General features: G+C 48.6%; 1 protein-coding gene across 1 annotated transcript in view; it reads right to left on the reverse strand.

Annotated features, from left to right (window-relative positions):
- Positions 1-456: 456 nt before the first annotated feature.
- Ttll11 (tubulin tyrosine ligase like 11) overlaps positions 457-21,267 on the reverse strand; it is a 229,454-nt gene continuing 208,643 nt past the window's right edge. The window contains exon 9 of the mRNA XM_031370031.1: positions 457-1,728. Within this exon, the coding sequence (XP_031225891.1) occupies positions 1,469-1,728 (260 nt within the window). The 3' untranslated portion in view covers positions 457-1,468. The remainder of the gene's footprint in view (positions 1,729-21,267) is intronic.

A 21,267-nucleotide genomic window follows, 5' to 3' on the forward strand; every position in this document is an offset into this window, starting at 1 on the left:
TCTCACTTCACTCTCACAACTTCCAAAGGGGTTAGTCCCTAAAGCAAGCAAGCACAGTGGGGTATCTGGTGGAAGTGGGGGCAGAAGTCTCCTGGTATTCCCTCTCAAAGTACAGCAGCCCTGAAAATCTATCCAACAGTCCTGGGGCAGGGGCCAACTTGTCAGCGACAGGCTTCTGTAACCACCATGGATGATGAAGTCCCATCCTCAGAGGATGGAGCCCACCAAGGCCATGTGCAACTCACCCAGGGGTCTGCCCTCAGGACAGAAACGGAGCAACCAACAGAGTGGCCTACCTCCAGATGACAGGTGCAACCAACAGAGTGGCCTACCTCCAGATGACAGGCATGGTGCAGAGGCCGTGAGTGCTGGCATTTTTATATCCCCTCTGCCCCTCCCCCAGACTCTGCTCCATGCTGGTGAGCACTTTCTAAAGACTAATTTTGAGAAACAGTGTCAAGTCAAAGCTTTATTTAATAGCTTTCTACAGCTGTACAGCTCGAGGCTGGTTAAAGAATGTCCCCCCACACTTCTCATTTGGAACTTCTGTGAAACCCACTTGGGTCCCAAGGAGCAGGAACCAAGGCCTTTCACCTCTGCCCCTCGGAGTAGACAGTTGAGAACACTGGTTGTTCTGGTCTAGGCTGCCACATGCTCTACACACACCCCTGCTTGGCTTGTCCTGGCTTTCATGGGGGCCTTACACTCTTCCCCTCTGAAGCCCCTCCCCTCACTCAGGGCTGACAGCACAGTGCTGGGTACACAGTGGCTCTTGGCCATTGGGTCAGTCCCCCACCTTTGCAGGGGTCTCCTGGAACCTGGACAGGGAGACTGAAGAACCTTTCTGTGTTATTTCTTAATTATTTCTTGATTAGTAGTAAATCAAACATTGAGGCAACAGGCAAGTTAACAAAAAAGTGAGGTCAGTCTATAAAGGACACCCGTGCAGCACATGATCGGAGGTGTCCACCTTCTTCGTATTTCAACTTCGTTTCAGGGAATGGGCAGAAGGAAAGACATGCAATGATGCTAATCTCTGACCAGCAGGCTCTCAGGACCCCAGCAGACCCCAGTGTGACTGTTCTCCACATCCACAGCTCTCTGCCTTAGGAAGGTCTGTCCTTTCCCTTCCCCTCCCCCTCCATTCCCCTGCTGTCCCTAGCACAGCAGAAACTGCCCCAGTTGGTGCTTCCCAGGAGCCCAGAATAGTAGGTGCCATCTGTCACATTTTGGATGTCATATGTCCACTGATGATTCCCAAATAGGGTGGGTCACCGTGAGGTGCTGGGAGGGGAGCGGGCAAGGATTGGTGCCGTGTTAGGCAAAAGCCCTACAGAACACAGAGAGGGCATACAGGTGATTGCAGCTGGAACCCTAGTGGCTCCCAACCTGTGGGGAGAGCCCAGGGCACCCAGCCCCCATTGGCACGCCTTCTTCCAGGACAGAGTGGCCTTCAGGACAGAGCGTGTCAGGAGTGAGAGAGCTTGCTAGCCCCAATTACTCGGGGTGCAGAGCTGCCTGCAGCTGAATGGGCAGTGCGGTTCATCTGGGGGGGATTTCTTTGGTGGGGCCGGCCCCCACGGCACAACAAGCGTTTTTCATCCAGCAGGGACAGGTGGTATTCACACAGGTCAATCAAGGACGCCACCTGCTCATGGAGAGGTTGCAGCTTGAACTTCCTCTGGGCCAGGAAAAAGAAAGCTTCAACAAATGCCTGCAGACACATCCCTGTGGACAAAGAGATGCTGTCAGAGAGCTCATGGCACCCCAAGGACGTTCAACCCCAAAGCACAACTACTAGCAACAGTCAGGCCTGTCTTTTCACCATACCTCCATCCCGGAAACGGAAACACCACACGAGGCCAGTACACAGAGGGCCTTCCATGCTCCGGCACCTGCTCTTAAATGGCCCCAGGAAGTAGGTTTTCTCTCTCAGAGATAGGGACCCACAGTCTCAGAGCAGTGGGGAGGTCTGAGTAGAAATGGTGGTGCTTGGATTTAAACCTTGTTCCAAATCTTATTCCCGGGCACCACGATGAAATGCGTTCCCATGAAAATCCTGCTCTCAAACTTTCACCATTAGAGGAATCATATCGGCTAAATTATCAACAACAGAGTGCTCCATTCTGATGTAGGTATACACAGCCAACTGTATCTTAAGGTTCCTGCATTTTGTTACTTGTAAGACTTACAGAGGGAGGTAAAACCAACCCCCTTCTCTTTGTTGTAATGTGAATCCCCTCTCTGCCTACACACCACAGGTGCTTATCCTGAGTGCATGGTCTCCAGCCAATGGTTCTGGAAACTTCAGAGGGCGGTGCCTGCTTGGAGGCATTTGGTCAATGGAGGGAGACCTTTGAAGACCATACCTGGTTCTCAGTCCCTCTGCTCTTTCTTTACTTCTTTCCTGTCTTCTAAAAGACGACTTCTGCCACACACTCCTCCTACTACCATGATGCTTTGCTTGAGTATACAGAAGTAAACAACCATGGACTGACCCCTCTGAAACCAGGAGCCCTCGGGTGCATCTCAGTCACAGTGACAGGAGAGTGACAAACACACCAGTGTCAATTCTGTTCAGGAAGCATGGTGTTTTGTCCCCACCGTGCCCCTGAGATGCCCTTCCTGGATGTATTTCATGAGCAGGAACCTACTTGTTTCTGGGATTTGAGCTCAAAATGTCAAGGTTAGGATTAGGACCCTTGCAACAGACCCGGCTCTGCTTGCTTCGGCATCCAGTGAAACAGGAAAATTTAGTGCGGTTTCAGGTTTATGGACAAATGAACTCAAAGTTCCACAGGTCCGTGTCTCACACAGCTCACCACAGTGTGACCCTCCCCTTGTCACACTGGTCACCTGGTATGGAAGGTACAGCTGCACATTTGATCCCAGTCTGTGCCTTGTGCGGTCCTGTATGCTTTGGCGTCTCCGTTTATGACACTACACAGAAGAGTTTCACTGCCCTTAGCTCCCTGGCCTCCACCCACCCGTACCTCCTGCACTCCACCGCCCTCAGCAAGCCATTCATCTCTCACTATTGCTAATTGCCTTTCCCCGAACGGCAGGCAGTGCGCTTGCTGTCTTTTTAGAGTAGCTTCTTCCACTTAGCAGGTTTCATTATGGTCCATCCGTGTTTCCCTGGGGTTGGTAGCTCCCTTCACCCTCTTTAAAATGACTTATTTTTTAGATTTCCATACAAAGTGATGGACTCTTCCAACATGGCTTCCATTCTTAGATTTAGTTCTCAACTGTTTCTCTCCCTGCACCATCCTCTCCCATGCTCTTCTCCAGTCTCCCTCTGTTCCCTCCCCTCTCCCTGCTCCCTCCCCTCCCTCTGTCCCCCTCCCTCTCCCCCAGTTCCTTCTGGTTGCCATTCTACAGCTCTAGTTCCTATTTCCTTTAAGTCTCTTCCTCCATTCTCAAGACCCTCTGTCTAGTTCTGTGACTTATAAAGACACACACACACACACACACACACACACACACACACGTTTTAATTATAAATTTAGGCTCTACACATAAGACTTTCAGTTTCATTTTTTTCCTGATGGCTATTTTCTTCATCCATCCATCCATGGACATCTAGGATGCTTCCATTTATCCATACATTTCACTTGCACATTTCAAAACTTAGGCTCTACACATAAGACTTTCACTGTTTCATTTTTTTCCTGATGGCTATTTTCTTCATCCATCCATCCATGGACATCTAGGATGCTTCCATTTATCCATACATTTCACTTGCACATTTCAAAACTTGAATGTGCAAGTATCTCTGTAGTGTTCTGAGTTAGGGTCCTTCTGGGCTTGGTTTATGGAAGTAGCTCTGCACTGAATGACATAGTGGCTGCCTCAGTTTACACCCCACCAGCACTGAGGAAGGCACCTCTTTCCAACATCGTCACCAGGATTTGTTGTCCTACTTATTTACTTAGAGACAGGGTCTCACAATGTATCCCTGGATGGCCTGCAACTTCTTTGTAGATCAGGCTGGCCCTGAGCTCACAGAGATCTGCCTGCCTCTGCCTCCCAAATCCTGGAACTAAAGATGTGTACCACCAATCTGACTGGGGTGAGACAGAATCTCAAAGTAATTTTATTTTTGTTTATTTATTGTTTTTGTGTATGTTCATGTGTGTTTGTATGAGAGTACATAATGTCATGTGCAGGTATGTGTGTCTGTGGATATGCATGTATGTAGAGGTCATAGGTCAACCTTGGGTATTGTTCTTCAGCCAATCATTATCATTCCTGATTTATTTTTGAAACAGGGTTTCTCACTGGGACTTAGGACTCATCACATAGGCTAAGGTGACTGGCAAGAGAGCCCCAGGGATCTATCTGCCTATCTCCCTCCCCAGCTCAGGGATTCTGATCCTGCATCACCATGGTGATATCTCCTGAAGGCGTTGGGGATCCAGCTCCAGTCTCCATGCATCTCTGATGGCTAAGGGTACCTTGTCCACTACTTTACTGGCCATCTGTGTTCCTTCTTTTTAGAGCTGCCTGTTCAGTCCACCATCCCATTTACTGACTGGACAATTTGGGGCGTGGTGTTTTTGTTTTAATTCAGATGCACAGATATGGATTCTCCTCTCTGGTGACCTGTGCTGAGCAGAAGCTTTGTCCCTGCATGGAGTGAATCACAGATGTCACTTCCTGGGCTTCTGTCCTGTGCTGTTGGGAGTGCTGCTCAGAAATTCCTACCTGAGCATTTCCCTCCAAGCCTCCCTTTCCCTTTTCTTGGTGACACCTGTCGCAGCTTGCTCCAGTTTGTTTTGTAATCCTTTGGCTGCTTTGTGTCTAGTTCATCGTTGTCTCCCAGTGACAGGAACCCAGAGGGTGCTTGGTAAAGACACACTGGATTCGTGAGCGGATGACTGGCTGGCTGGCTGAGTGGGTGGGAGAATGATGTGTCTGTCTGAGGTGTTTTATAGACACAGTTACTGATCCTCTTGGGATTCTGTCCCAGAGAGGTTATTATTATTGGTATACTCTACAGATGAGGAACAAGACAGAGATGAAGTAACTTCATAAGGTAACTGACAGAGAATAGTGCTGTAGGAGATCAGTTTTAAAACCAACTGTCTTGAGTCAACATGAAAAGGAACCATAGGGCCTAGGTCTGTGAGTTTCCTGGAGATTCTCAGGGAGGTGACAACTGTGGCCAGAGAAAGCTGACACTGGCTCTGCCTCTGCTGCTCCACACCTGACAATACTGTAGCTATAACCTGGGACCTGAGCACACCTTTTACTTGGGGATGTGAGTGGGGCAAAAAACGCTTTGACTCTTTCCAAATACATCAGCTTTTTCTACTAGGCTGATCTTTACTATAGATGGCCCACAAGCCCCTTGCTCCACAGAGGAGACAGCAAAGAACATGGGGGTCTTGTGGGAAATCCTTTCTATGTAAACAAAAGCCTATTGTAGAGAGACAGGGAAGCAGGAGGCAGAGATGTCCCCAATACCAGCTCTTGGCTAGGACTTGCTATGCTCGCTCTCTCTCCCTCTCCCTCTCCCTCTCCCTCTCCCTCTCCCTCTCTCTCTCTCTCTCTCTCTCTCTCTCTCTCTCTCTCTCTCTGTGTGTGTGTGTGTGTGTGTGTTCTGTGCATATGACCATGTATGTGTCTAAGCATAAGAGTATGTGCATGTGGATGTGTGTTACCGTTGGTTGGGCAGGATGATGCCCAGCTTTCAGCCTGAGAAATTCAATCACCCTCCAACCTCCTGGCTCTGTAGTCTAAACCTTTCTTCTCAAAGCCCGGGCCACCAAGGGGCCTGTCTGAGACTGTGCATCTCACTGGCCCACCAAAGGCGGTGTCTGAGGTTGTGTATCTCTGGAATCTGGCAAGATAGGGAGCTTGGGCCAGAATGTATTCAGCTACCTCATCAATCATGTTGCTTACTTGAACTGACAGTTCTTACAGCCAGTCTTGGTCAACGAAGGAAGCAGCCAGCAGTTTATACTCTGGCTCAAGCCCGTCTCAACTCTGAGTACCTTTTAGGGTCCACACACAGCAGTGCTAATGGGTGTTCTAATCCACTGTCTTGTTGAAATGTTGATTCTGGGGTGAGGCCAGAGACATTCTGGGTCTGGTGGCTGCTGCCCTCTGGGCCACACTGAGCAGTAGGATAGGAACATACAGCATCATATAAGATGGTGGGGATCGCATCTGTTCCCTTCGCTGAAGACTGCTGTGGTTCCAGCTGTCATCCACAGAGGGAATAGGACAAGGAGAAGAGTCCATGGTTTATTTATTTGGATGAGGACATTCTGAGAGAGGAGAGACGTTTAATTCCATACCCTTGGCTTCTTTTTCGTGGGTCTTTCCTGGTTTTCTAGAGTGAACATGTATACAAAAATATACCCCAAAATATATTTTGTCTTTTGAGGCAAGTGAGAAAAAGTCTTGTCTTACCTTAAAACCTTAAAGTTGTGCAATCCTTCTGCCTCAGTCTCTGAGTGCTGTGATTGTATGTTTGCACCCTTACACTTGACTTGCAATGGAAAACTTTAGTGGACATAAAGGGATGGCACAGGGGCACCTGCTTCTTAATGCTGAGCCTGAACACGCACGCACGCGCACACACACGCACACACACACACACCCCAAGAGAGAGAGAGAGAGAAAGAGAGAGAGAGAGTAGAGAGAGAGAGAGAGAGAGACAGACAGACAGACAGAGACACACCAGCTCCCCTCCCCAATTATCCCTGAGGGTGTGCTTCAAGACTCCCTCCCCAGAGAATTCCTGAAGCTGAAACCAATATCGTACTGTATATTCTATATTTTCCCCCTGTATGCCCTGCAGCAACACAACATAGCACCAGAATTAATTCATCTCTTCCTTTTTTATCCCCGATGCTACCCCTGAGTCACTGATTACTGAAGCATTGTCAGTATGGCCACGCTGTTACAGCCACCTGATATAGACAGCTGCTAGGTGAGTAATGGTCAGGTCCATACAGTGTGGATACACTGGACAGGGAGACAATTTATGGTCATCCTGCAATTCTATCACATGACTTGGATACATAATTCATGATGTAAGAACTATTTACTTCTGGAATCTTTCTTTTAGTATTTTAAGACCGATGTTGATAGTGGGTAACAGAAGTAGGAAAGCAACACTTTGGATAAGGGAGACCACCATATAGAGAAAACAGAAGTGAAGGATCATGGGCATTAGTGACTCACACAGCTTGCTGTCCTGACATGTAAGCGAGGTAGGGGAAGCCCTCTTGTAGACCTGTTTACCCCACAGGACTCTTGGCTCTTCACAACCCATAAGGGCACTGCCATCACCCTGGAATCCTTGCCCAGTCACTTTACCCAAGAGCTGGGTGGTATGACATTCGAGTCAGTCAATAATCCACAGAGTCAGGACCAGATCCCAGATCTACCTATGAGCACAGGTTACTCCCAAACCACACAGCATCCCACTCCTGGGAGGAAAACTAAAAAGGCCGATAGTGTAGCACATGACTGATGATCTCAGCATTTGGGAGGCGAGACAGGAGGATTGCTGAGAGTTTAAGGCCAATCTGGTCTGTCTGGTGAGTCCTAGGCTAGTGAGGGCTATATAGGAAAATCCTGCCTCATAAAAGACAGGATATGAGAGAGAGAGAGAAAGAGAGAGAGAGAGAGAGAGAGAGAGAGAGAGAGAGAGAGAGAGAGAGAGAGAGAGGGAGGGAGAGGGAGGGAGAGGGAGAGGAAGAGGGAGGTGGAGGAAGGGAGAGAGAGAGATTGAGAGAGAGAGAAATACAACAAAAGGAAAGAAAAAATATTAAAGCAAAATATTAAAGCTGGGGCCAGGCGAGAAGGCCTCCTCTAGCTGGCCACTGGCCCTGTGGGAACTCCCCATGGAAGGCCATGAGGACTGGGGGTGGGTCACACCCTGCACAGCACACCATTTATAGGGGCCTCTGAACCCCTACGGCCGAAGCACATCTGAGTGTCAGGAGATTTCTGTCCCTCATTTTGTCAAGCAGCCCAGAGGAGGATGGCCTGAGCAGGTCAGCACCCAGCAGCTTCCCCAGAACTGAACATTTTTATGCCTTCAAGGAGCTGCAGATGGGAGGAAGAGAGGAAGACAGCAAGGGTTGCACAGGAGAAAAATTATGGTTGGAGTCAGGATTAGCAGGGATAGGGTGCTGGGGTTCCCACCAGCAAGGGGGCAAGCCTGGGCTCAGGAGGGGTAGCAATTCCTAGCTACTGGAAGACCAGCCTTGTTTGGGGCCTTCCTAACTAGCCTGGGAGCAGGCAGAGCCTGTCATCCGCCTCCCTTGTTATTCTTTATATAAAATGTAATGTCAGTGATGTTCAGGTCTATAGACCCCCCCCCCAGCTAGAACACTCAGGAAGGTGCTTCCCTCCCCCTCTCTCTGAGGCAGGGTCTCACTCTGTAGCCCACTCTGTCCCAGAACCCATTATGTAGCTCATAGCAAACCTCCTGCCTCAGTGTCTGAGTTTCAGGTGTGAGCGGATGCCTTTTCAGGTTGCTGTGCAGCCTTGGACAGAGATCCTAATGTTCAACATCAGGAGGGCCAGGTAAGACGGATGCAGCCTGTGGCCCAAGCACTTGGCAGGCTCAATGGAGGCTTGGTGGAGCCCAGGAGTTGTTGAAACAAACAAGCAGCCAAATCCGTTAAAATTGTGTCAGTGCATCATTTCTCCACCACTCCCTCTCTGACAATGACTTCTCATACTAGCTAGCTCTCACGGAGAATGGTATAATAAGCAATTGATACATAACTGCTTTTATTTCTCAGTCATTTCCTAACAATACTCCATATCAGGATTGTTGAGGCTATTTATACACACACACATATGTATATATGTATATATATATCTCAACATATATATGTATATATATATACTACATTGATTTAGTAATTAAGTTCATATTTAAAATATTTCTGACGTCATGAGTACCCACGCAGAAGAGCACAGGAATGGGCAGGTAAGACAGCATTAAAGTGGTGGGGTAATTGCTTGCAAGCTAAGCCAAGGCAGCCATCAGACTGTGCATAGTGTGATCACTGTGGACTTCAGCAAAGCAATTTGGCAGAAGCTTAACAGCCATTATACCACTTAACACAGTGATGACAGACCTAGAAATTTCCCAAACAAACGATTCCTTCCAGAAGGAAATACAGTGCATTCTTTCCTACAGGTTGAATTGCCAATTCTTCTGTGGCCTCACAACCTCGTCTGTAATTTACAAATGGCGTCACATGTGCTCACTCTGGATGGTGCTTTCCTGTTTCAGCCTACATCTGGCTTTAACATCCATGGTCCCCAGGAGATCTGTGTGTTCTGGAGGCATGCTTGAGACACAGGCATTATGATGTTCATTGTACAGGACAGACGGACAGTGACACCAGCTGCGACAGCCCCATGAAAATCCTCCTGAGAAGATTCGCAGGTGAAAATGGTATGGTTCTGACTGGGAAATCCTGAACCCCGGAACCCTGGGGAAGCCGGGCCAGGGAGGAACACTGAAATGCAGATAGAGCCCTCAAGCCTGAGCTTCCAATCAGGAAGTCTAAGGCGGGGCCTGAAAATCTGTCTTCATAAATTCCAGGGTGCTGCTGAGGGCTAGGGAGAGGGGCCTCATTTGGAGGCAAGCCCTCCCCCAACTGGAGTCCTGTCTGGATTAACTTTACTCTGACTGTTCTGAAGTGAGGAGCTTGACTTTGGGCTAAAGACTTTTTTTAAAAAGACGTTTATTTTAAGACATTGATCCGGACAAACCCAACCTGTTATTTTTAAAGCCTAATGACAGATCTGAGAAACTATGGACCTGTTCCAGGGTTGTCCTGATCTCTTCCTTGGATTCTGAGAGACTGCACACTCTCGATTCTTGCGAGCTCACTGACCTACTGCTAAGTGGGGAGAGTTCCATGACCCCTCCTGGCCCCCGTCCCCATCAGTCTTACTAAGGTGCAATAGGCTTAGGAAGGTTCTAGAAGGCTAGGCCACAGATGGCCTCGTAGACCACGGCAGAAGATTTCAGGCTGAAGAAGATGGGAAGCCATCAGAGAGTTGTGAAGTAACAAGACAGCAGTGTCTCCATGTTGAGACCAAGTGGTGGGTGTGAAAGAAGACAAAGATACTGCAGCAGTCCAAACCAAGGCTGATAGTGCTGCCTTGGACTGCTCTATCAGTAGGGGTGAAGGTGCTGAAGACGAGCAGACTCTAGATATAGTCTAAGAATAGCTCCAGTGTGAGCTGCGGTCTCCCCGTGGGCTCTATGTAGGTGTGAGGGAAAGGCGAGAGTAAAGCAGAGCCAGGAGACAGGCCTTTCCTTGGTTTTCAAACATTGTATGCATGAGATAATTGGAGGACCTTGCCAGAGACACATTCCTCTGCCCCCTTCCTCTGGAGGTGTGGTCTGTTGACAGTGAGCATCAGGAAGGGCACTTGTCACCGTGGATTTGGAAGCCTTTGGGATGAACACTCCAATGTGTCTTGAAGGACTCTTGGAGGCAGCATAATGAGGAAGCCCAGAGGATGCAGTCTGGGAGAGCTAGGACAGTATGTACTGGCCTTGCACGAGGACAATGAAGAGCTCTTGAGGTGCTGGGAAAGTTTTTTCCTTTAAAGTCTCACTGGCCACCATCTCTGTCCTCAGCCGGCCCTGGGCTGCAGTAGAATTCTACAGATTTGATGACAAAGAGCAGTGTTGTCAAACTTCCTTACACTTAGAGACTGGAAGTTCCCGCCCAGGGTGCCAGCATGGTCAGGCTCTTGGGACGCCACCTTCTTACTGTGCCTTCAAAGGTCAGAGAGTGAGCAATCAAGTCCTCTGCTGTCTTTTCTGATGAGGGAACTAACCCAATTGGAAAGGTGTTGGGAGCCGTGAATCTTGAGAGGCATTCACCATGGCAAGATGGCGCCTACTTCCGCTGTTAACTCCTAGTGGACAACTGTTTGCGCATGTGCGTAGACAACTATTGGCGCATGTGTGTAGAGTGAAAGGACGCCATGTCACAGCCCATCCCGGGGCGTTACGTAGGGTAATGAGCGAACAGCCAATCATGAGCAGACACACCACGCTGTGGGCAGATACATGCACTGTGGTGTATATAAGCAGTGCGGATTTTGGGTTCGACCCCTTTTTCCACCATGGATGGAGACAATAAAACAGTTGCTGCAGAAGGAACCTAGAGTGTCCGCGTGTCTTCTTCCCGGCGAGAGGACCGCGCGGGGCTACAGAAAGGGGTCTCGTTCAACACCAGCCACTTTCTTGGAGACCTTATCTCTTTGATCCATAATCCATCCCACATGAGGGTGGGGGAAGGGTGCTGCGATCCAGCCACAGCTTCAGTTCTGAAACGGAGGTGGCCCTGCCATGTGGAATACTCTTCTCCATATCCCTAAGTCTCTGAGTCCCACAGTCATTTAGGAAGAAGTTAAAACCACCTCACCTCTCCCTGCCCCTCCACCTGCCACAGGGAGGCCTTCAAGGCCAGGCTCAGGCCCTGGAAACATCTCATGATATCAGTGCCTTTACACACGTATAGCCAAAGTAACAAATAACTTTGGTTCTCGGTTATTGAGTCTTTTTACATGAAAACCCTGAGATAAAAACTGCCTGTACATTATTCAATTGGATTGTACCAAAATCACATAAAGCAGGTGCTGTTCAAAGCCATTTTTACATTCAAGAGACTTGCTAAAGCCACCGGGCTGGCAGGTGTGACCCGAGACAACAGCCTCTCAACATTTTCTTCCACTGCTACTTTTAGTCTTCAAACATCTGGCCAAATCAGAGTTGTCCCAGGATTGCAAACAAACAGCATCAACAACAAAACACTTAACAAAGAAAAGAAAACTCCAGAAGCAAAACCAGACTTGGAGTGAGTAAGGGTTGGACATCATCCATCTCTTCTGGATGTCAAGAATGAGAGGTACGATACACGGGTGTTTGAGAACATGTTTTCCCTACACCTGAAGATAAGCTGTAGAGTAGGATTTGAAACTTCATTTGAGTTGACAGATGTCACTGGAGAAAGCAGCCTTTGAAAGGCTCCGATTGCAGACTCACACCTCTCACTGGAGATAACCATTGGATATTGAGATGCAGCCACTGGCAGGACAGGCCTCATTCTGTCAATCATCGGGTGATGGAGGGCCCTCCTCTAGCTCCAGCTAGTATATGGTCTGATCCTCTCACACCCAGAGAGGTATGAGTCACAACTGACTTGAGGAGTGCATGGCTGCTCCCCAGGAAGCCTGTCTTCTGGGCTGAAGGCAGAAACAAGGCCAAGGCCTTGGTGCTGCTTCCCAGGTCACACAGTAGTTCCTTCTTGTCATCTACTTCCGAGAAGTGTTCAGAAAAGGCCACTGGTACATGAGCTCTCCATCTGAGGCTGAGGAACACATGCCAGTGGCCAAGCAGCCAGGCAGGGTGACTCCCCAGCCGGAGAGGTAGCATTTCTGCCCAGACCCATCTCACAGTCAAACCTGCATTCTTTTCCCAATCTAATTAAGCTTTCTTCACATTTGATGGCTAGGTATTATTTTACAGTTTCCAGAACACATTTGCATATTTGATGTAATTAAATCCAAATCATTGTTGACAGTCAGAGATATCATCCCACACTGAAGATGAGATTGATTTCCCCTCCCCCTTTCAGTCACTGCCTGCTGTCTTCACAGTATTCAAATCTCTTTCTTCATGCTCAACCAGAATGCCAGATTCTGTCTCACAGAAGTCCTAAGTGCGCACACATATACTCCTGTTCAGTTTAGATTATTCCCAGGAAGTGAAGTGGGATGATCTGGGCCAGAATCACTATAATAGCTTCCCTGCACACCACAATGGCCCCCAGAAGGGCTGTCTGCTAGGAAACAGAAGGCACCAAGGTGGTCTGTAACTTTAATTTTTTCAAAACTCACTTTTTATGATGGTTCTTAAATGGTTTAACTTCCCTTTTTGCCCACCACCCACCAGAGGTAGTGGGAAAGAAAGGATATGGAGGCAGGGGGTGGTGGACCTGTTTAGAAAGGTTCTTTGTAGCAACTCCTATCTGTGTTGTCTGGAAATTAGCAGTTCAGCTCACAGGTTAGCCACAGCAGGCCGATCCACTGGCAAACACTTCACAGATACACCAGCAGTCCGGTTCGGTGGAGTCAGGATAGCAAGCACTTAGCGGTGGTGGTTGCTGTGCCTCTCTCAGCGAAGAAAAGACCAGCAAGTGTTGTACAACCAGCTCTATAAGCAAGCCTAGCTCAGCCTCCGTCACCGTCACCGTCACCATCTGTGGAGCACTTTTTATAGCCTCTCCAAATATCACCTGTCCTCCATGTGTTGTGCCTCAGGACGTGCCTCTGTCTCAGCTGACATCACTCTGCCAATCAGCCCAAGTGTGTGGAAGCGGCAAAAAAGCCACGGCACACCACCAGAAGGTTTTTTTTTGGGGGGAGGGAGGGAGTTGGTGCATTTCTCTGTATGAAGTCTCAACAAATGCAGCTCAACTATGAAATGTAAGACAGATCAATACATGCGTGTCGTTAGCAAAGAATCCTTCATCACGTATTCTTTCATGTGCTTACTTTGACAGAACATCCTTTCACCTAAATGTTCCTTCATGAGTCTATCTTAGCCTTTCACCCCTGTTCACTTCAGGAAAACACTTCTTCATGAGTTTGCCCCAGCAAAATACCATACAACACAACTGAGTTTCCAAAGAACCTCTAAGTTTCCACTTCAGTGCTCCATGACTAACTTCTAGTCTTTTCCCTGTTCCTGTGGTACCTGGCAGCCTGGCTTTCAGTTGCATGGTCTGACCAGCTATCACCCCAGTCCCCCAGGCCTAAAGCTTGGATCTCATCCTGGGTAGATCAAATCCAGGCAGTTCCCAAGAGATGACAAAGGGCTCAGTGAATGGTGACTGACTGTGTCCATATCACATCTCTGTCATGGCCAAGCTGTCAAAGAATTCCTTTTCTCTATGTTTAAGTCTCTTCTTCATCTATAAAGGAGGGGGTAACATCTGCCCTGGGTGGCTTTTACAAGGACCCACCCAGATGAAGGCAACAAAAGACTCCAGAAGCTGGCCATGGGCCTGTCTGTCTCCTTTCCACTTGTTTCCTGATCCAGCCTGTCTTGCCTGCCTAGACTGCTTGCTCCTGACTCGGTTTCTCCTTCTATGGCTGGTTATCCATTGCTGGGCTCCCTACTTATCTGAGCTTCATGAGATCACAGAGTCAGGTCTCCTGACCAGCCTTTCCAGTGGTCTCTGTCCATATGTATACACTTCGTGGTTTTGAGCTGGTCACTTCTGTTCCATGGGCCTATGCTCCCTTTCTGTAGATGAGGGTCTCTCTGGATTCTAGAAATACTGGTCGTTGAACTGTATCTTCTGGATGTTTACAATGGTAAAGTGATGGTTAACATTTGATATTAACAAAGTGATGGCTGCTCTTCCAGGTTCAGTTTCCAATTGCTCTTTTTGTTTTATCATAGCATCAGAAAGGTAACTAAAACAAGTGATAACTAAAAAACCACCAAATGCAAACCTTACTAAGTTCTGCCTGTTAGGACCCCATGCCAAGTCCTCCCAGAGGTCCTATGGTAGTCCAGGGAGGCTTCCATGTTTACTCCTCATACTGAGGAGACCATAGTGCTCAACTTAGAGAGGTCAATTTCTCTTGACCAAGGTCACATTTCAGAGATGGACACTGTCTTAGTTTGGGGTTCTATTGCTGTGATTAAACACCATGACCAAAAGCAACTTGTGGAGAAAAGGGTTTACTTCAGCTTTCAGCTCTTAGATCAGGAACTCCAGCAGACCGAGGCTCACTGGAGTTTCACATGGAGCTGCTTGCTTTCTTGTGCAACCCAGGACCATCTGCCCAGCTATGGCACCACCCACAATGGGTTGGGCCCACACATCAATTACATCAGTCAAAAAAAAAAAAAAAAAAAAAAAAAAAAAAAAAAGAAAAAGAAAGAAAGAAAGAAAAGGAAAGGAAAAGAAAAAGAAAAAAGAAAAAAGAAAAAAGAAAAGAAAAAAAAAGCCCTACAGCTTTGCCTTCAATCCAATCTGATGGAGGCAGTTCCTCAATTGAGGTTCTCCTCCCCAATGGCCCTAGCTTGTATCAAACTGACCAAAACTAACCAACATAGGGGGAGTGCTGAGGTCCCCACCATTGTCCTTTACTCATTTTCTCTCAAGTTGGGATGAGGAGGAAAGCCCCCCAAGGCCCAGCCATACAGGGAGTAAAGGGTGGCAAGCCTGCAATATCCCCACAGCCCGCACAGGCACTGCCTACAAGCGTCACACCAGGAAGATGCCACTGCCACCTTTTGTCCTTGTCTGGATGGAGAAATGAATAAGTGTGGAGACACAGCCATAAATAGACCTTGTAGAAAAATCACTATCCCTAGAAGCGTGAGAGACACCAATGACAAACAACAAGGGTGAAAGTAAATATTCCATCTCTCATTAATCACAGGTCACAGGCTGGCCCCGGCAGAGTGGCCCCAGGTCCCAGTCTCCTCCCATCTGACATCACCCGATTCCACCATAATAGACGGAAGTTTCAGACTCACTGGGAAGATGGTGCCTCAGAACTGATCATCCTTCCTTCGCTGTTTCACGCCATCCCAGATATCTCGTATGTGACCAGTGGCTTCATGGATGTTCTGAGACTCCATATTCATTCCTCTGCAAGCTGCCAACATCTCTGGCTTAGAAAGAACATCAGAGACAGCATGTCCGGGGACCTTACATGGCAATTTACGCCTTGAAGGAGAAATACAGGCATCCAGTCCGTGTCATAGCTCACTTAATTCTCAAAGAAAATTCTAGGTGGGAGGTGTTTTAGGACCATCCCCTTCTTCCTTTGGTTGTTCCAAGCCTTCTGTTTGGGGTCTACTTTATTAGTTGGTGAAGGGATGTGAAACTGGTGACAGTATGCAACCTTAACCCTTCATGCAGATGCAGGCCACTTCCTGGTGCCTGCCTGTGGGAAAGGCAGGGGAGAAGGGGCCTGGGGCAAGTATAGAGAAAAAAAAAACCCTGTGATTTCTTGTACTGTTATGCGGGGTTCTGACTGGCAGGCTACCCTGACACTGTCACCAATGGTCATCTAGAAGTGTGTGCTGAATGCCATCTCTGAGGATCTGTGTGAAACGGAACTCTCAAGGTTCTGCGGACATCTGTAACATTTCTGTGTGACTCTATGCCAAGTGTTGTATGTTTTCCTCTTCTTCTGTCTTCCTTCTCTTCCTTCTTCTTTCTCTCCTTTCTCTTTTCTTCTCAGACTTTTACTGGTAGCCCAGTCTGGCTTCATTCCTACCTGCCTGCTTCAGGCCTCCCAAGTGTTCAGTTCCGAGCATGGACGACCACACCGAGCGAGTACTGAACTTTTGACACCTCCCTGTAACTGCATGGAAGTTCTCAGTGTGTACGTATGATGAGCTTTAAAGCCTCTCCCACTACAATGTTGTTTCCTTTTTCTTCTTTACTAATGCTATGCTCACATGAGATTGTAAGGAACATCTTTGCACACCTATCAGAACATGCCATACTTGAAGGAGCCATGCCTTTCTTCCAGCGGACACTTCCGGGTCACATCCTGCCAAACTCCCCTGGGATTGGGACCTGAGGGAACAGCAGGGGAACACTGCACAGGAAGGTCTTCTTTTTATTTGCTTATTTATTTAGAGAAAAGTTCTTGTGTAGCCCATGCTCGTCTCAAACTTGCTATATAGTTGAAGATGACCTTGAACTTCTGGTCCTCAGACTTCCATCTCTCAAGAGTTGAGATCACAGGTACCTACTAGCGTTCCTAGTTGCAGTGCTGAGCATTAACCCCAGAGCTTTGTACATGCAATGCTCTACCAACTGAGCTACATCCTCTGGAGGACGACTTTTCAAAAAAGATTTATTTATTTATTTATTTATTTATTTATTTATTTATTTATTTATATGAGTACACTGTAGCTGTCTTCAGACACACCAGAAGAGAGCATCAGATCCCATTATGAATGATTGTGAGCCACCATGTGGTTGCTGGGAATTGAACTCAGGATCTCTGAAAGATTAGTTAGTGCTCTTAAACGCTGAGCCATCTCACCAGCCCCAGAGGAAGACTTTTTATAATGAGGAACCCAGGTCACGCAAAATGCTAGGAAAGGGCCTTTGGTAGCAAAGAAATGACAGACAGGTGCTTTGAAACCTGTTCCTGGAACTAATGCTCCAGCATGGGTTTTCTCTGCTTGTCAGTCACCAGCCAGCCTGGGCCCTCTGGAGTGGAACAAGCTGCCTGAGGTTCCATCTTCCTCTTCCTCCTTCTCTCTCTCCCAACCACCCCTCTCAGTCAAACCTCTCAGATGCAGGCTGGCCTGATGCAGGCATGCCTCTGCAGCGCACTCCTTCCGGGCTCAGGAAAGGACTGCTCTGGGCCCCTCAGGTCTGGCACAGCTTTTTGAAGGAATGGGTGCCTTCCTTTCCCCTTTCACCTCTCATCTCTTCTCAGCTTCCTTCCCTCTGCAGCATCCACTGAGAGGCAGCTCCCGATCCCTACTCCCCCTCCCCCTCTGCCACTCGGCTGCCTGGTTTCCTTGTGCTGGGGTACTGAGGGCTCCCACCCTGCTGCTCCTTCCTTGCCCCCTTCCCTGTCCTCTCCCCCATTTATTATCTGAGTTTTAAATACCTCCAGTGACGGAAAAACACCTAAATTCCTCCCAGTCCTCATCTGCTGGTCACAGGGCGTTTGCCTCTGGGATACCTCATTAGCATCTCAAAGAATATATTGCAGGCTTCCCAGTGCTGCCTTTTTACCTACCTTGATAAATGGCGCCTCCACCTACCTATTTGCCCGGAGCCAGAAGCCCCAGGGTCAGTTTTGAAACTTCTCTCTTACAACCTTAGCTTCCTGAAACACTTCTTTGTGTACACCAGGCAAAGCAAGCCCTGCTCTCCATTTGCCTGTGGGTGCTCATCTCGCCTGCCCTCCTGCCTCGAACACCACCAATCCCCCTGCTTCCCCCTGACTGAAACTCAGGAGGGAATCCAGACTCTTTACTTCCTCTGAGGGGCTCAAAAGAGCTGCTTGTCCCGATTCTTCAGCGACTTGGCATAGCAGTTTTCCCTTCCTATAATTCCATCCTATTCTGTCTCCAGAACATCCCAGTCACCAGCACTCCCTATGACTACAATGCCCTGTCCCTGCCCTGTCCCTGCATCCTGCCTGGTGACCCTTTGTATCTTAGCTCAGTTGCTGTTGACTGGTGTACCTCCCTGGTCCACCTCCTGTGAGAAAACACTCTCTGTTCCGCTCATTGAAAGGTATTTTCTTTTACAGAATTACCAAAAAATGCTTAGCTTATGGGAGTGTTTCTGTGTTACATGTCTGCCTGGCTGCTCTGAGCAACACCTGTGTGACACATAGCACAACTGTCATCTTACTTGGGCTATCAGTCACTATGCGTGAAGGTGGGAAGTGCCTCAGGTAGGCTGTGTGGGTAGCTTGGCTGGTTCACTGTGGTTCTGTCCTGATGTGTGTGTGTGTGTGTGTGTGTGTGTGTGTGTGTGTGTGTGTGTGTGTGTGTGTGTGTGTGTGTGTGTGTGTGAGTGAGACCTGGAGAAGACACCTGTGAATTAAGCTTCCTTCCTGATTGACTTTTAGTCACCAGAGGGACCCAAGCCTGGTGGGACATTATGTCCCACTGCAGGGCAGGTGCATAGACTCCACACACCCTTGTGACGGCCCTCTACATCCCAAGATGGCCGGTGGTGTTCTGTTCCTTAGCTGCACTTTTGAGAATTTAGAGAAGCTGAAGGCTGGGCCTTGGGGGAGGAGGTGGGCTGTACAGGTAATGCCCACCCACAAGGGGACCCAGCCCTGAGGTACTCTACAGAGCCTGCCTATCACTCGGAGAGGTGAAAGGAGGTAGATCAGTGTCAGGAAGACGGAGCAGTGCATTTCAACTTGACTCGCATTAGAACATCACATTAGAGCACAAAGGCAGGGAGGAAAAATGCTCCTTTATGCTGGAGTTTATTTTTGTCACCTTGTCAAAGAGAAATTGCAGCCCTGGGGGCATTGGAGCTGCACAGAATTACCCAAAACATTAACATGCAAATTGCCTTCTTTAGAGAGGGTAATTTTATTAGCGCAAGAAAATCAGAAAAACCAGTTTCTTTCTTGTACCAAGCCTGGGAGCAATCCTGTCCTGGGGCTGGTCAGGGCCAGCGCACTGGGGAAAGTTAGGGAGAGACTTGAACTTTGTTAGGGTTTTGTCATCTCGAGTCACACACCATTAGCACAGCAGCTGGTGGAGAGAGAAAGATCCATCACATAGCTTCACTAGAGTAAGAATCTGCAAATCGAAGGCCCCCCAGTAAGCACCAGGAAACCACCATGGAGCCTGAAGGCCTCTGCTCTGAGAATCAGGAGCCACCTGTTCCTGTGGACGCTTAGTCACATTTATTCTAGAGCGCATTTATTCCACTGAGGCCCCCAAAGAGAACCAGGATCTAGCAGGAAGACATTTATGGGTATCAGAGGAGAGGAGAGGAGAGGATGTTGGAGGCGATATCAGGGATGGACACTACACTCTTAGGCAGGAAGGGTTTCACAGGGCCTGGTCAAGGCTGTTAAAATGGTGGGGGAAATTCTGGGCAGGCAGAAACATCTGAGTAGAAGGGTAGAGATGGGGACCAGCAGTCTGTGATAAAGGTGCCCATGGCAGGAGAAAATGGTGGAGGGATGGGGGATTGGGATGCAGAGAGTGGAGACAGGTCAGCGAGGATGCCTTCAAAGGCTACAGCGCTGCTCTGCTTTATTCTGCTGCTGACCAGTGCTGTGTAACCTGTAGAGCCTACTTAGAACAGAAAGAATTACGTGTCCCATGGGATTTTGGGATGGAGGGGGTTTCCCAGCCCCAGGACGCCAAAATGACAGAAGGTTCTATGAGGCTGCGATTACATAAGGCTTCCTCCTCTTTTTGAAGCAGTGAACAGGAAAAGCAGGGGCAGAGCCGCCCACGGCCACTAAGAAGCTGCTGGGTGATGTCAGGTCTGCCCCAGCTGGTATGTGCACTCTTCCTGGGAGGCTCCGCATGCTCCCTCACCCTTACCTGGATGGCAGCTGTGGCATGTAGCCATAGTGGGGGTACAGGGAACTTCTAAGAGATTCAGTGGTTGTCTTTACAGAAGCCCAAGGGGAAATGGGGTTGCTATTGGCATTTGGAGCTGAATTAACTCTTTGCTGAGGCTGCCCAGGGGACCATGGGAGTTTAGCAGCATCCCCAGCCACAGCCTGCCTAGATGCTGGTGACAATTCCGCCCTCAGCGGTGACCAGACATGCTCACACCCGGGAGAACTTGGGGCACTGGCTTTAAGCCCTGTGACTTTCTGTTATAGTGAAACGAATGCACATTTGAGAAAGAGACCTTGACACTGAGCTCTCTGCTGGAGACCCTTAGTCCAGCTGGGACCCCCTCCAAGGCCCCAAGCACAGACTGGTCAGGTGGCACTTTTGAATTATAGGATGCCCAGATTTACCCCAAGATTCCACAGAAAGTCTCTGCCAGGAATTCGTGAGATATATTCATGGTAATGGCTGGCTGATGGGAGCTGAGTGTGTGCAAGTTCCAGGTGGGGGTGGGGTAGGAGTCATGCATTCATGGATGAAGCCCCAGAAGTTTCACTGTATCCCGGACTGGCCCTATACTTGTGATCCTCCTGAGTCACCCTCGAAGGTGTTGGGTTTACAGGTGTGCACCACCAAGCAAAGCAATTATCAGATCGACACTGTGTCAATGTTAGCATCTGGTGGTTGTCTTCTCCATCCAAGTTGAAGGCTCTTGTGGTTTGGATGTAAAATAAACCTGGCTTGTGACCTGACTAGAGTCCTCAGAGAGGAGGGAATGCCAATTGAGAAAATGTCTCCACAAGCTCTGACTGTGTTTTTTAAATTAATGATAAATGTGGGAGAGCCCAGACCATCGTGGGTGGTGGCACCCCTTGGCTGGTGGTCCTGTTTTTTGTATTTTAATAATGTATTTAATTTTTTGCCCATTTGTGGTTTTGCCTGTACTCATGTCTGTGTGAGGGTGTCAGATCCTCTAGACCTAGAGGTGCAGACAGTTTTGAGCTGCCATGTGGGTACTGGGAATTGAACCTGGAAAAGCAGCCAGTGCTCTCATTCACTGAGCCGCCTCTCTAGCCCTGATCTGAGCCGGGCAGTGGTGGCGCACGCCTTTAATCCCAGCACTTGGGAGGCAGAGGCAGGTGGATTTC

Source organism: Mastomys coucha, unplaced genomic scaffold (genome assembly GCF_008632895.1).
Source record: "Mastomys coucha isolate ucsf_1 unplaced genomic scaffold, UCSF_Mcou_1 pScaffold15, whole genome shotgun sequence".
Taxonomy (NCBI): Eukaryota; Metazoa; Chordata; class Mammalia; order Rodentia; family Muridae; genus Mastomys; species Mastomys coucha.